Source organism: Camponotus floridanus, unplaced genomic scaffold (assembly GCF_003227725.1).
Source record: "Camponotus floridanus strain SB8 unplaced genomic scaffold, Cflo_v7.5 scaffold6, whole genome shotgun sequence".
Classification (NCBI taxonomy): domain Eukaryota; kingdom Metazoa; phylum Arthropoda; class Insecta; order Hymenoptera; family Formicidae; genus Camponotus; species Camponotus floridanus.
The window spans coordinates 1,269,059-1,285,865 of record NW_020229769.1 but is presented as its reverse complement, the minus strand read 5'-3'; the positions used below and the strand labels follow the sequence as shown (position 1 = coordinate 1,285,865).

Below are 16,807 nucleotides of genomic sequence, written 5' to 3'. Positions count from 1 at the left end.
TAATATTTTGTTAAAATATTAAATATAATATATAAATAAAGATATATATAGTATATTTTAAACACATTTTTTGATAGATTTTTGAAGATATAAATCAAGAAATATACGTATATTAATGTACAATAAAAGCTCTTTAATTCTGGTTTAACTTTGGTTGTACGTGCATGTACATATGACCTTCTCGTCAATCTCTGGTTTTTTCTTCTAGAAAAAAGACTGCGGTAAAACAGCGCATTTTTTACGATTTAAATGTGAGAAAAATGTAAAAATAAATTGTACTAGACACCATATCGAAGGATTGTACTTTTTATTGAAGTCTTTCACATCGCCACATAAATCTATGCGAAGGAGAAGAACGGGGGAGGAAAAGATAATAAAAAGATGTTTATGTACATGCATTCGTTTGCACATTTCTCGATGTCAGACACGAATAATCACAACGTGTGAATGTCCTTTATATCGTCGATTAGATCAGAAGCATTAGTTCGATAGATACGGTTTTTTTAAGTTTTTTTGTCATTACTTCGCTTTGAATGAAGTGATATGAGAATTGTCGTATAAAAGTGATCAACTATTGCTTATGATCTGTAGAAATTTTATTAATACGAGACAATATAAAATAAAAATAATATAATATAATATAAAATAATATATATAATATATATATTTATATTTATATATTTATATATATATTCGCCGTCTCTCGCATCTATGTATTCGTACAATAATATACTTTTCTCCATAAAATAAATCTATGATAAAACTTTGTTCCTTCCTGCTGTAAATCTACGTACGTCTAGAACGAGAGCCCTATGCTTCTTCGTTTAAACTAACTTATTACAGACGTTTCGCTGGGGGAAGAGAAATGTTATAGTATAAAAAAAGAAAAAAAACAAATTGCACATCTAAGGATGGGGGGGAGAGGGGTTGACAATGACTGGGGAAGAGAATGATTTGAACATATATACTTAAATTTATTTACGTACATCGTTCCACGATGCAATAGCGTCACTATATACACATTCATCTTCACTGCGTCCGAATATTCTTTCTCTCTAAAAACATTGTATTATTTACGCCATTAATATGATCTTTACAAGTTAATGTATCCGCGATTTAGTGTACAAAGTAGAGCACATCTTTTTCGCAGTGGCAGTGTCTCTGTTAAAGTAAACGAACACGCGCAATACCACAGTAATCCTAGACAATGACATTGTTTCTTCTATGAGTATCACAATAATATCGTCTGAAGGAACGTTTGAAGCACACGTTACATCATACAAAGCAAACTTTCGCAGACAACGATCTCGAGTAATATCTGTGCAACGTTAATACTTGTGAATATATCTAAAGAAATTCTGCCGCATTCTCGCTAAATTTATTTACACATTATTTAATCATTTATATGTCTTTCTTGAATAGAGCGCAAGTTTACTTTGACGATTATACATGATAAACGCACATCTTGTGCAAGTGCCACCCAAGTGTTTTCTTAAATGATTAAAATAAAAAATGCGATGAAGGGCGGTAAGCAATACTATCAAAAGAGTACAAAATCGAGCATATAAAACGTATAAAATCAAGGCGCGTATAAAAATTATCGAGAAAAAAGAGAAGAAAAGATTGGATGCTTAGCGAAATTAATAAGTACGAGTTATGTACATATGTACACCAATAACAACTGATCATTATCATTAAAATTATTTATAATTGTCAATCGCATATTATCATCACGCAGAAACGTGAAAGGAACAAATGAGAAAAAAAGAGAGAAATAATTTTCAAACATTTTCAATTCGAGATATATCATGAATTGTGCTATTTTTGTAATATATTTGAAAAATTATCTAAAAGTTAAACATTAAGCTTATTTTATGAATGAATTGATTGGCAAAAGATATCAGTTAAAGATACTATTAACAATTTATGCGTTATCTCGTAATATACATTTTACAATAAATAAGGTTCCGATAAGAATCATGCATCATTTCTTTCTCTTTTCCTTGCATTTGTCCCCAATATGTTCTAAATGTTGGCTCAACTTAACAAAGAAAAAGAGCCATTTTAAGTTATTCAGAAGTTGAAAATCATATTTCCCAGTATCACAAGAATAAAATTGTCCAAACTCTTACATAGGCCATTTCAATATCTTCTATTTTCTATTTTCGCTTGATGATTTTCTCCGAGCTTATCGATGTTTCGTATTTATCGATGTTGCTTCAAGAAACTCATCAACATTTGTTTTCCACTGTTTACTTTCACAATATTTAATCATACATGTACTGTTAGAACTTGATGCGGCCCCGATGTTTGACTGGTACCCGGCTGCTGATGAGGATACGATGGTTCTTGTAATCTAGGCTTGCTATAGGGCTTATGCGGTCCCTCTTCGTAGCTAAAACTGGCCGTATTGTTCCTAGCTTCCGCGCTAGGCGGTTTGTAGAGTGGCGGCAAGCGATGTCTACCTTCCTCAGATACCATTTCGAGACTCTCCTCGGCACCAGTCAAGGTGCCGAGCGAAGCGCCCGATAGAGGTCTCACGACAGATACTCTGGGCTCGGGATCTTGATCCTTGAGTGGATTTGCATATCTTCTTAGATTCTCCTCATTCTGAAGATTGTTAGACTTCTCATCCAGATCGCTACGATGGCGATGTAGCGAGGTCTCGCTACTGGTCGTTGCCGTCAAGTTCGACCTATGTCTCATGGTTCTAAGATACCAGAGGCCGCCGAACAGTACCAACAGTAGCACGGTTGTTAGAGCACCGCCTAAAACAGCTACATAGCCGCCGGTATTGGCTGCACCAACCGAACTAGGCTCGCTGAGCAGCGTCGTCTCCACTTTGACTTCTAACACTGAAGCTAAAACGGGAGATCTCGCCAGCGGACGACTCAGTGCCTCGCCGAGATCCCGTGCAGCATTAGCCGCCGCCTCGGAGAAGATGGTTACTTCTATTGTATCGTTATCACCTGGTTTCAAATCGCATAGCAGAACCACTAACTGAGGTCTTCGCGGATCGGTCAGAAGTTTCCTTAAACGACGGCATAGCAATTCCACTGATGTTCCAGGCACCAGCATATCCCTCCGCAGCAGTATCATGAGCCGCGAACAAGTCGGTCCAAGTGTGGATTGTCCGGGCCAGCAGGATGGTGGAGCCGGCAGCGCCGGTGGTCCGACTCGTCTCCCGGTTTCAACGGGACGACATTCGCCCCATGCCGGACATGGTGGCGCTAAGCAGCTCTCGCCCGGACTAGGAACACAGACTTCATGGGCCAGACAAGAGGTACCATTCAGACAGTTACCCGGTCCGCACCAGACGTTGCTGCATTGATTCTTGCCATTCCGGCATTCGCATACGTTGCAGTCGTCGTCCCACGTGGCGGCCGTGCAACCGGGTCCACCAGCCGTACGGATCTCGCATCGCGTACCGGTTCTACCGGGCGGACAAGTGCACGAATAACTCGCAATACCATCCACGCAAGTAGCTCCGCCTGTGCACGGATTGCTCGCGCATTCGTTGACATTGATACGGCAGTCCGGGCCAGTGAAACCGGGCGCACATTCGCATCTAAACCAATTGACACCGTCTACGCATTTACCACCATTCAGACAAGGAAACGGTTGACAATCGTCTACGTTGCGTCGACAGTTCGGTCCCTCGAAACCGTCGCGGCAGACGCAGCGGTAATTGCCATCGACCGTGTTTACACAAGTACCGCCATTCGCGCAGGGATCGCTCGCGCACGCTGACGGCGACGCGATGTGACAGGCTGCGCCTTCCCAACCGTGAGGACAGTGACACGTGAAGCCATCGCCATGATCCTGGCAGGTACCACCGTTCCGGCAAGTGCCTGGCTCACAATGACCACCACGCAGCGTGCATGTTTTGCCCTGCCAGCCACCCCGACAGATACATGTGAAATCTGCCACGCCGTCTACGCAGGTACCGTTATTGCGGCAGGGTTGTTCCTTGCATTCATCCACATCTGGAAAAATATAAATTCCATTAAGGTCATTCAAATTTATCGGATTCTATCAGTATTTTTTATTCTATCTATTTCTCTCATCATATATTTCTTATTACTTACTCTGATCGCAAAGGTCCCCGCTCCAACCCTCTCGACAGGCGCACTGGAAGGAATTAAGCATATCGACGCACGTGCCGCCATTCAGACAGGGATTGTCACGACAGTCGTTAATGTTCTCGTGGCAGTGCATACCAGTATAACCGGGATCGCAGATGCATCTATCGCCGCTGCATCGGCCTTTTCCGCCACATGGGGTGCCCTCGCTACCACAGCCGTACTGTTCGTCGTCTGTCACGCTGAACTGCTGCGAGTTACGCGAGACCGGATCCGAACAGTTCTTGCCCTGCCATTGTACCGGGCAATGGCAATAATAGTCGGTCTGCGTGTTGAAGCACGGCGCCGAGTTGCGGCACGGATTCGGACTGCAATGATCGCGATCGATCTCGCACTGGTAGCCGGTGAAGCCCACGGGGCATACGCACTCGTAAGCGTTCACCAGATCTCGGCATTCTCCGCCGTTCTGGCATGGCTTGGACGCGCATTCGTCGATGTCGACGTCGCAATCCTTGCCAGAGTAGCCGGCGGTGCAGCTGCAATGATAGTCGTCCACCAGATCAATGCAGAGCGCGCCGTGTTGACACTGACCAATGCAGTCATTGATGTTCTTCGTGCAATTCTTACCAGTGAAGCCACTCCGGCATCGGCAACTGTTGACAAAAACGAAATTATTATAAAATTTGCTTAATCACTATTTTGAATGAACAGGTTTTTAAATCGAGTTTAACATGATCAGTTATGATGCAATTTTTTTCCGCGTTCACGTTATTTTACAAGAGTAATAAAACGAGTAATTATAGGGCATCGAACAATAAAAATTCTTTATTATTATTACTGTTTAACCTTTCATACACAGGACGCGGAGGAAAATGCTTTATAACGACTTAATTTTCAATGACTATATCGTCCGTGGGAAACCTATCATTTATACGTAACACACTGTAATTGAAAAAAAATAGAAAGACCGGACAAGAAACTCCTCCAGTTTACGATAACCGCATGTTCTCAACGCTGTTGATACATGGTACTTATGTCTGTTAATAATATAAGCAACCTTAAATTATATGCTTATAATAATGTTTATAATAAGTAAGCACTAAGAAACATAAAATTCTTGACTTTTTTCTCTTCAACAAGACAAAATATTAATTAATTATTTTGTATTCTGATAAACGTAACTTCTTTTCAAATAATTTAATATATACAAAATGTACAATTTTGTATATACAATAAAGGAAAGTTAAGAATCTCTATATAGAAAAATGTTGCATGAATCCTCGGATATTAATAACAAGCTCACCTGTAATCGCCAGACAGATTGATGCAGGTGAGCGAGTTCTTGCAGGGCGATTCCTTGAGCGCGCACTCGTCCACGTCGAACTGACAGAGGACGCCCTGCCAGGCGGACGGACAATTACACACGAAGCTATTCTTGCCGTCCACGCAGGTGCCACCGTTCTGACACGGCTGCGAGGCGCACTCGTCGATGTCGGTCATACAGTAAGTCCCGGCGAAACCCGGAGTGCACTCGCAGCGCGCGGTTTCGCCAAGCTCGTGACATTTCGCTCCGTTCAGACAGGGGTTGGAAGCGCAAGGATTGTCGACCTTCTCGCAAGTGGGCCCGGAGAAACCATCCGGGCACCTGCAATGGTACTGATCAGGCGCGGTATTCTCGCACGTGCCGCCGTTCTGGCACGGCTCGTGGGTGCCGCAGTAGTTGAGATCCTGGTCGCACAGTATGCCGCCCCAGTTGGTGTCGCAGATGCATTGCCAGCTCGAGCCATTGCAATAGCCGTGCTTGCAGCCGGGATACGTCAAGCACTGATCGCACAGCTCGCCGTGCCAGCCGGCTCGACACTGACACTCGCCGCTGAAGTTGCAGTGACCGTGCACGGGATGGCACCCTTCCTTGCAGACGGCTAGAAATATTTTTGTAAATTATACATATTGTCGCGCATTTAATTCAGAGTTTTGATAAGCTATTTTTCATTATAATTATAATGTTGATTACGTATATTATAAATTATTAATGCCTATTAGAATAATCCCTGACGCAGTTTTCTTATTATATTAATTTATCTTTTATGTAGACAAGATTTATGATGTAACTGTATTGCGAAAATTAATATCACTTTGTATTATTATGTGCTAGAGAGATTTGACATTTGGGTAAATTATGTTTTCACGAGTTTATGCAAATGGACATCGTTATTAAGAGAGCGATTTAAAAAGAATCTTTTCGAGAAACATATCTATGATGACGTGGATAGATTAAGCTTTCTTTCTTTTTCTTAATCTATCTTATTATTAGTCGTCTTACTTCTGCGTGGCATGCGACACGTAATAGTCATTGAGTCAGGCAAACGTAATTAGCGGAGACGTAATGAACGAAACGAGCGGGACGAACGCGGAAGAACGTGATACTTTCTGCGGATTCTGTAAGGGATTACGCGCGTCTCCTCAATACGACATATAACACACATTGAAAGAGCTGAAGCAACAGGTACCTTACAGGTGGTTGGATGACAAAATCTAATTTCGGCGTAGCTAAAGTACACCGTGACCTTTGGAAACAAACACTTTGGAGTACGAAGACCGCAATGACGATGACGACGTCGGTTTCCCTTCCATCCCCTTTCTCCGGGATGATGAAGAAAAAAAAAAAGGAAAGAACTGCGGAGGAAAGGATGAACGCGACGGAGATCTCGCCGGCACCGAGCAACTCAATTAGCCGGTGGGACAGAAAGACAGATGAGAAGTGACAGAGAGAAGGATTATCCCTCCAACCGTGAAACGAAAACTCATGCCGCGCGCTCGCATATACGTGGATCCTCCTTTCGGGGCTTCAGTCGGTCTCTCGTACGTGTACCAACACCTTTACCGTTACGTATACGCGATTATTGTACATACGCGTATAATCACACGGCGGTCCATTCGCGTCTTACCATGTATATGCGTATATACCGCCCATGGCATCCTTAATGATTAATAGCCCTGCTCTCTCTCTCTCTCTCTCTCTTCCTCTCTATTCCTTTCCCCCCTGTTCCCTCTCTCTCACTTTTTCGGTTCCACGTCGCGACAACGGACATTTACGGATATTTATACGATTGCATCGGCGACTACTTCGAGATCTCCTAAATGACGTCGCATTCGCTCATGACAGCCTTTTCTTTGCCACGATATGTGTTGTTGGATACGCGGACGTCATCGTCCTTCGTCGAGCCAATCAAGCGAATATTTTTGCAATCTTCAAGAGATTCTCTTTCTCTCTCTCTCTCTCTCTTTCTCCCTTTCTTTCTTTCGCAGTCTTTTCGCATTTTAGAAACTATAAATTTTCCTAGAGTTTCAACGATCACGCTGCTACTCACATGCCCACGACTGTTGATTAATACACCGGCAGTTAGGTAAATTAACTTGCGCGGATCGGCTTTTTTCCGTGTCGCGCACCTTTTTGCCGCGCGAAACAGCTGTGCGAAGAGAGGCGGATAGGTGGTTTGCAATTTTTCGCGCGCGATTCCCAAGAGTCTCCGGCTCCTTGCGCTCCTTGATTATGACAGAGTTGCCTCATTCGCGAGTTACACGCGGAAGTGTTTTCCCGGAAAATTTACATCCCTCTTCCGCCTCTGTGCATTTGCGTGCGTCGCGCGGAAAACCTTTATTATTTGTCCGTTGGCAATTCGCGCCTTGAGCCCGCGAGGTTGCGATGCGAACCTCTCTCTTTCTCGGAATGTAATTATATTTTTTATTACGCGCAAAACTCATCATGTGGCGGGGTATAATGTAGACAAACACGTTATTAATTTTATGCAGCTTTTTTGCAGAACACTCACTAGAGTCTATTTATTCTTATAAGTAGTTGGAGGTCTAAGAGAGAAAGCAAAAGTCATAGAATTGTTAATACATGAATTATTTATGTCATTAATGATTGTTTAAATAGCGATCGTTAAAATCTGCACAATTTATTTTCCCTAACCTTTCTAACTGAATTTGATCACCTGTCGCAACTTTTCAATGTTACTTTGATTTTCTTAGAAGAATAATTCTAGGACATTATTATATACAAAAGAGAGAGAGCAAAAGATTGACTTTAATATATAATAACGATAACAAGTAATTGTATGCATATTATTTTTAATTCTCCAATTCGATCTGAATATTAATTGTCACTACACATAATGACGTGTTATATTTTTATAAAATTATATGTATAAAGAAGTTCACATATTTCGTATATGCCGAACGTTCATTGAACTTTCACGATCCTTTTTGCCAGATGTTAAAGGAGCACCATCCACGTATGCGCTTAGCACACGTAGAGATTTTACCTCTCTCGCGCGCAACCACGTTGGTGCATCGTGTGAAGAGGATGCACGAGTGAAATTCTCCTATTGACCTTTCACAGCGCGACAAAAATGTCGGAGCCAGTTCTCTCTCTTTCTCTCTCTCTTCTCTAACCGAGACTCGCGCGCGCGATTCATCGCCTTGCACGAACACGCGATCTCCGCCGATAGTCTCTCTAATTGGGATTTGCGCATTTTTTCCGTCCGTCTAAGTAGAACGTGCTCAAAACTCGACAAGTCGATCTTCCTGCATCGTTAAGCGAGGGAAACTTTTTTACATTTCGCGTCCTGTGTCAAGAAGATTCAATCTTCCAGCGGGATCAGAAGAGTTTGAACTGTGGAAACGAAAGTCGGTCCCAATGTAAGCAATCATCACTTGAATCTATATATACAGCAAAAAAAAATAAATTATCAATCAGCGGCTCGAGGTGATCGCTATGTTGGTTATCAAACAGTGAAATCTTAAAGTTCACAGTGCCAAGGAAAACGAGCAGCGTCGACAAAGTAATCGCGCGTATGTTATTTGAATTCCTGTAGCATAATATCACGAACGTGCCGACTTGCGAAACGATTGTTTGAGCAAATTATTATTGAGCGCAACGAGACAACGGGGCTTTAATTTTTTTTCGCAGGTCTATTTAATATAGGGAAATTCTATAATATAATAATTCTAAATATATAATATAATAATTCTAAAATTTATTTAATAATAAAGTAATAATACGGCTTCAGAGAAATATTAATTTATATTCCTTCTTGATATATAATATTCCGATACTAAATATAAATTCAAAATTTTGAAAATTTTCATATCTATTCTATCTAAAAAGGAAATATTAAACTATATACGAATCAAGTATATATTTTTATTCGTATCTCGATTTCTGCTACAGCGTTGGATATTGTCCAGAATTGAAATTTTGGAGGTGAATCATCTGATCTAAGGATCAATAGAGGAAAAGGCATTTCACGCATCTCTGACGGCAAGAATTGTATAAACGCGATCGGAGCCTCCTCAATAAGTAGTCGGTCCGTTTGAGATCGATCTTATACATGCGTTGTGTCCTATCGTAAAGAGGAAGGGATGACAGTAACCACGGAGCGGTCACGGCAAGGCGGAAGTAACGATTAAGCAGCGAAGAAAGAGCTGTTATATTGGTCGGCGCAGCATTGTGCGATGGGACCTGGCGTGATATGTCGCTACCTTTGTGACGATCGTACGACATGCGTCTAACGTCCGCCCATTGAGGCACGCACCGAGATAATTCGCGTGCTTTACGATCCATACGGGACCGCGTACGGCTCAGTCGTTCATCTCCTCTCGCGTTAATTGCGGACGTGACGGAATCGTTCGATCTTTCGGAAACTGGACATCAATCCGACAAGAGATTCCGAAACCGCGTGAACGTGAAGAGCAATTTCGTCTTGGATCAAGAAGAAATAAAAATCAATATTTTATTGAAGCTGCATTATTACTAAATAAATTTTGGAATTAAACAACTGCGAGAGAAAGGTTGAAGTCTCTTTGCGTTTCTCGTTCAAATAATAAATTGCTTAAACAAAATTATTTTGCAAATCGACACGCTCCATCTGTATATAAATCTCCTTTGCTTTAAATAAAAAACTGATACTACGATATCAAGATGGCAAAATGTCCAATTTATTTGACATTTGTAAATAAATTGTCAATAGACTTTGCTTATTTGGACTTCATTCATTTACAGATTTCTCAAACACAGATATAAGAAAGATCTTTTTGGCAAAAATTGAATCTTTTCGCCTTTGAAAAATTATTCGACGACAAACGACAATGATTATTAATAGCCAGTGTATCGAATTGCAATTGCCTCGTTAGGAGATACACGCGCAGGTGTCCGTGAGAAATAAACGACATCCATGGAGGATGTACACAGTTAGCCCTACACAGCCCTGTCGCGAGATTTCACGCTCCAATGAATGATTAATTATTCTTCCGACGACGGTAAAGGATGAGGCAAAAAATCGACTTATGTCGTTCCGCTATTGATATCTTCCGAGTTCTTGTAAAGAGGTACGAGATAATAATGATGTAAGAGCATACGATTCGCGAATATAGTGCGCATTTTGCATGATAAATTTCGCATCTATTCCGAAAAAAATTTCTTAAATAAGGAAACTCCATGGATAAGAGAGTTTGTTAAAAATTAAAATTCTTTTTCATTTTTCTCAAAACGTACGTCCTCTACTCGTCGTCAATAAACGTTCTATCATTTGTTCAGATACGGTGCATTGAATTTAAAATTAGATGTTGAATGAGAAGCTTATGTAATATCTTGATAAAAATAATTTATCGGCAAATCATTTTCCGTGAAAAGACACAGAAGAGAATCAAGGAATGTGTATTTGTGTAGATATTTTTTGCGTGCATATTACATAGTGTCTAATGTAATTAATAACTGCGCACGGTAATACCTGGTTATGCGTGTGGTAATGCGATAAACACGGGATTAATCAGCAATAAATCATTCTAAAGTCGATGCACATCTAAAGTGCTAATACTGAAATATGTTACGGAACTTCCTTTTTCTTGCAACGTAATTCTATATGAATTAAAAAAGGAAAATTACCGTTGGTCGAAGATGATAAAAAAATCATTTACATTTAAATTTATCTGGATGCTACTAATTAGATAAGAATTATATAAAGAGAGGAAACATTTTTGAACTTGGCAATTAGTCTAAACATGGAATCTCTAAAAATGTCAAGTATATTCTAATAGAGCGATATGGTTGCAGCAACAATCGAAGTAATTGTCGATCAAACTCAAACTCACCTGTCTCGCAATCAACGCCTTTCCATCCCTGTATACACACTTTGTCCCCGTTCTCGTCGCAGGTGTAATGGCCGAAAATGTCATTTCTAGGTCGGCAGAACTTGGTGCAGGTTGCATTGTAATAATGATCGGCGCACTGGACTCGTATCCGATACGCCACGTGAGCGTTTCTCCCTTGATGATTGAGAGTATGCCATGTGGATCCTGGCAGGACGATGCCGCTGTAACTCGCTTCCTCGATTACACCGGCGCTCGTTTCGTCCCTCGCTTGTAAAATCAACGTGAATTGCCTCTGCAACAGAATATTTTTCAAATCATTTTTAAAGGCTACAACGTATAAAAAAATGTTATTAAAAATTGCTTCGATATTAATCACAAAAACATAACTTTTAATCATAAAAATTAATTATTAATAAATTCATATTAAATAAAAAAATTGATCTGTGTGTAAAAGGAATTATATATATATATATATATATATATATATATATATAAACTTAGTTTTTTTTATATATGTAATTCTATTTAAATGGCTTTTTATTAATTTAAATCGTGGAAATAATTATTTTGTTAACTTGTGGAATAATAATTTGAATAAATCTTTGTAAGAAAGAAAACATGCACACATATCGCAATTAAGATTATCTCTTTTCGGAAGATGCATCCGGATTCCTGTCTTCAGTCCAGCCATAATGCAACAAAGTCGGATTAAATACAGAACGGTGATGTCACAGGCGACAAGGGCTCATTTGAAAGAGGAAGGGAGGTGGTTTGATGAAGGCAGCAATTAACCCTTGCCCAGCTTGAATAATTCCTCGCTGGGCTCTAAGTGGAACCTTCGGAGCCTGGTGCTTTTGCAAATTTATACAGCGTCTGCTGACCTTTGGGGGCGGTTTAAATTATACGATAGTGTAGGGTTACCAATTTCAGGACTTTGGCTTATGTAACCGAGAATTACACGAAAGCGCATCCGTCGTGCAAAACTATGCGATAGAAAACAACTTCCGGTGTAGCTAGAAACGAGCTATAGCGCGCATTAATTCCAATAAAATAAATAAAGTACTAATAATACAAGATATAAATGATGCTGAAACACATCATTTTTACTTCATCTAGTGTGCAGAGCGCGCTTTTTTAATATAAATTATTGTTTGTTTCTCTTAGATATCATACATGATAATTTATACACATGTGATTCTCTCATGAATGTTTAGGCGAGTAAATTCCACGAGACATGTAACATCGACAACATATCGTATAAGTCGGATTTGAATATGATTGCAAGTCACGATTGTAATGATTACCGATACATTCGTAACATTCTGTGGGACCGCAGAGAATCGCCACTAATCGGGATAATTACAACGGTTACCGCGAGTATTGACACAACGATTTCGTCCTTTATATACGGTCGGCTTATCTTCGCCATCGCGTTGCGTCGTTCGCAAAGGGGAACCCGATTGGTACCACCAATCAAGGGCCGTGAGTGAGCGACGGCCGGCTAATGCAATAAATAAATTCGAATCGCGCGGAAGACGCGGCCTGTCCGCTGCTTCTTCGCGTTGCCTCAGCACGCCTGGCACCCGACGGGGTTACACGGGAGTCGAGCCGCCGATGCGATGGTAGAAAGCTGGAAGTGTTCCTCTGATGGAACCGGTCCCGGCGAAAAAAAGATTAGCGCGCGGCATCGGCTCTCGCGAGCGCGCCTGCGGTATAATGAACTTGACGATCCTCGGAATTAGACAATGAACGCGGATTCTGAGTGAAAGAAAGAAACAAAGAAAGAGGGAGAGAGAGAAAAGAGGGGGCGAGGGGCATTTGTGGAATAATATCGCATGTCGTGGAAATTAAAAGAGAAATTATTAATAATTAATATTTGTATAAAAAATAAATTATTTTATATCCACATATATTAAAAGAATTATATCGTTATAAGTCACGGTCTGTCCCAAAAATATCCGAAGCATTGTTCTACAATGACGACACAATCGATGATTATAATTTTGTACACTTTAATCGCGCTACGTTGCTTTTTTCATTTGCTGTGACAAGAAAAGTGCGAGTATGTTTTCAACATTTGAAAAAATAATAATGGAGTAAAAAGCGAACATTAAATTTTAATGTTGAATTAAGAAAATCATTTTCGAAAACGCTCGAAATGATTAAATGTGAAATCCTAACAAAGCGTCAGAGCTCAATTTAAAGGAAAGAAGAGCTACATCGAACAAAATTCGTGCAAGAATCAAAAATTAAAACAATATTTTTTATGAATAAATTAAAACATTATTTTTTTTGATTCACAAACGATTTAATACATTTTTAATATTTCTTATTCCTGAAATTAAATTAAATTGAAGTTAAAAGGACAATGTTTTATACGATTTCTGAAATTCAAAAGGCCTCAAAACAGTTTCCATTGTTACAAAAGAAGAATATCAGAGATATTTTCAAAAGTTTTATAATCAATTAAAGAATGTATTTCTTCAAATGATATGTATTTCGAATAAATACACATCATTTCTGCAAATAACATTAGTTACAGTGTCCGTAAAACAACAGCTTGGATATTTTTAAGACTGTGTATATAAGTAATAGAACATATTTTCTTTTTTATATAAATATAGATAATCTTTTAATTAAAACGAAATGAAAAAGATTGTATTTCCAATTAAATGGATTTTGGATAATATAGATCGTAGAGTTTGACAAGATAATCCGTTACCTAACGAAAGATATCTGTTTCTTGCGCAAGTGTCGATTTGACATGTGAGTTACTTCTTGCCGACTAAGGCCTTTCCCGCTTTTGGCATCGTGTTTCTCGCTTAACTGTACACTCGTGACTTAACTACTAACTCGCGAACTTAGTGAATCAATTTCCCTCGCCGTGATCCGATATTTATGCATCGCATCTATCGATTCGCTCGAGACAGTTTCTCTTATTAAAAAATTTGCAAAAGCTGGCTTCTCTCTGCGTTGGAGAGAAGTCGATGATCAGAAGCCAATTTTCGATATGGCGTGTCTGTCTCGCTTTGACATTTGAAGTCGTGTACTCGATATGATGTAGTCTATGCAGTACAAAGAGCATGTTGTAGCCAATCCGGCGAGTCAGACGTCTCTCGCTAAACGTAAAGACAGCGAGCTCCAGCTCGCTGGCAGTACCTAGAGCAGATGAGCGCTAATTGGTGTTAATTGGTGGCTCGCTCGAGGGCCGGCTTTCTCACGCCCGCGACTTTCGTGCTCGCCTTTTTTTTACACCTCGTATATATATTCTAATGCGGCCGGTCTTGGCCGGTCGTCGCGCTCGCCTCCCCGTGAAAAGAACGTTCCTTGTGCTTCAACAATCGTGACGCTTCCTTTGTCACGCCGCTCTTATTTCACCGCGACGAGTTCGTTACAATTGAGACGTAAATGGTTTAAGGTTAAGGTCGGAGGAAGTGTCCAATATCGTGTTAGAGTTTTCGATTCTCGCAGACTCGAGAAGTCTCCAACGCGTCCGATCATTGTATAAAGCTTATATAACGATCATGCATATAAAACTTATTGATTCGTGCCGCAAATTATTACGTATAATGTACCGAGAAAAATTAACAAGCACGATTAAAAATATATAAGTTGATTATTTAAATTTTGACTTAAATTTTAGATGCATTTTAAATTTCATTTCAGGAAACAATTCTCCTTTTTTATAAAAGCTTGTTCAGTCTAATTAAATTTCCACCATACTTAGAAATTATCGCAACCCTGAAACAAAGAACACACTTAAGTGCAGTCTTGATGCGCCAAGAATCATCGAAGACGTTGCAATTGTGAATCTAGGAATTCGCGTGGGCGTTTCGCTACTCAGTTTTACAATCACGCGGGCGATACCTGAATCGAATTTCTCCTTTCATCGTTAAATGCCGAGATGGAAATTGAAAGAGCCAGTTAGGAGAGCCAGGATTCTCGAAATGCATCGTGCAATAGATGATCCAACCAAATAAAACACAAAGATAGAATAGATAATCATGTCTTTCGCAGGATGATTTCGAGAAATATGCAAGGAAAAGTGGAAAAAGTATGAAATTAATAAAAGATCAAGTTAGAAAAATTAAAACTGTCTAGAGTATAAATAACACGATTATTTTTCAATATAAAATAAAAATATAATCGTATTTTATAATAGCCATTGAAAATGAATTTTAATGTTATCGTATTCAATTATCCCACTTGATCTTAAGGAAATATAATAAATAAAATGCGGAAGAGAGAGAGAGAGAAAGAGGAGAGCGTGGGATGTGTATACGTGCTGCTTTGTGGCCGAATGCGTCATCTCGTATTCTACGATCGTGCAGTACGTAACATGAATTATCCTCTTTCTTAAATTGTGCGACACAGAATATACGCATAAAACCATTATTCGAATGCGTGTCCGAGTGCGTAAACACGCCGAAATGCATAAAACATCGCGAGCAGGGATTTTTCATGACCATATACGATCGAGATTTGCATCGAATTTGTTCTTTTTAATTAGAAATCTGTAAAAAGAGAATTGCAAAATCCACAGTTAGACATATCCGAGCGAATCAAACGCAGCAACCTCTCGATATTGGACATTGTTGGCATGGTTCCACGATCCTTTCGAGAGACATGGAAGGAACTGCCGCGTCGGACAACTTGCGTAGGAGTAGAAAATTAATTAAACGATATTCTCGGAGAAGTCGATGCACGTCCATTTCCAATGTCTATTCGCAATAGCCAATTAATTAATTTCCTGTGCGACTACAGTCGGCGATCAACGCGAAGTAGATGTCGTATCTTCATGTCTATGCACAATTGATTAAATATTTAAAACGTCATTTTACAGTTGATTTCAGCAAATATATAATCAAGAATACAGATAACTACCGATTCTTAGCAAATTTAAACAGACTTTAAAGAGACTTAAAATTATCATTGATTGGTTCAAAAGCATGAAACGCATCAGATGTTAATTCTTTTTTATAATTTCTATTTTTTGTTTAATAAATACTCTTTATATAAGAAAAACTTATTATTACGCAATTATGCTAAAATGTGCCTGTAAAGTGTCAGACTTGGTGTCAGATGTTTAAGGTTCGCTTCAAAATGCTCGGAATATTTTTACTCCGTCACACGTTACTCGAGTCCAATGAATAAAACGGACAGGCGGGCTGATCTGGAATTCGTGCGATCTGCACATCCGACGTGGAACCTCGAGCGGTGGAAGTAATTCGAGGAGAGATCGAAGGAAACGAGCGGATACGTGAAGCACGTAGAATCCCGCTGCGAGGCTATCTGGCCGTTTGCCCGCTTGCCTGTCCGCCTGCCTCCCTCGTCCGTCACTCTATCGGGCCTATGACTTACGTGTAAACGCATGTGTGCTCGTTGGTAGTCGCACGGAACAGGTAGAGGTAGACAGGTAGATAGGTACATACTTCGTACGCCGAATAGAGTGCGCCGAGTCTCCTCTCTCCTCTGTCAGGCGACGTGTCTGTCTTAGGTTTCGCGGAAAAGATCGAACGAGCCGTACGTGAGGACGCGTACAAAAGTGACGACCGATCGAATGAGGGTAC

General features: G+C 40.1%; 1 protein-coding gene across 1 annotated transcript in view; it reads right to left on the bottom strand.

Annotated features, from left to right (window-relative positions):
* Positions 1-699: 699 nt before the first annotated feature.
* The window catches only part of LOC105252072 (protein jagged-1), a 40,362-nt gene continuing 24,254 nt past the window's right edge, over positions 700-16,807 (bottom strand). The window contains exons 3-6 of the mRNA XM_011259284.3: positions 11,238-11,529; positions 5,386-6,004; positions 4,089-4,735; positions 700-3,986 (exon numbers count right to left, since the gene is read on the bottom strand). Of these exons, the coding sequence (XP_011257586.2) occupies positions 2,272-3,986; positions 4,089-4,735; positions 5,386-6,004; positions 11,238-11,529 (3,273 nt within the window). The 3' untranslated portion in view covers positions 700-2,271. The remainder of the gene's footprint in view (positions 3,987-4,088; positions 4,736-5,385; positions 6,005-11,237; positions 11,530-16,807) is intronic.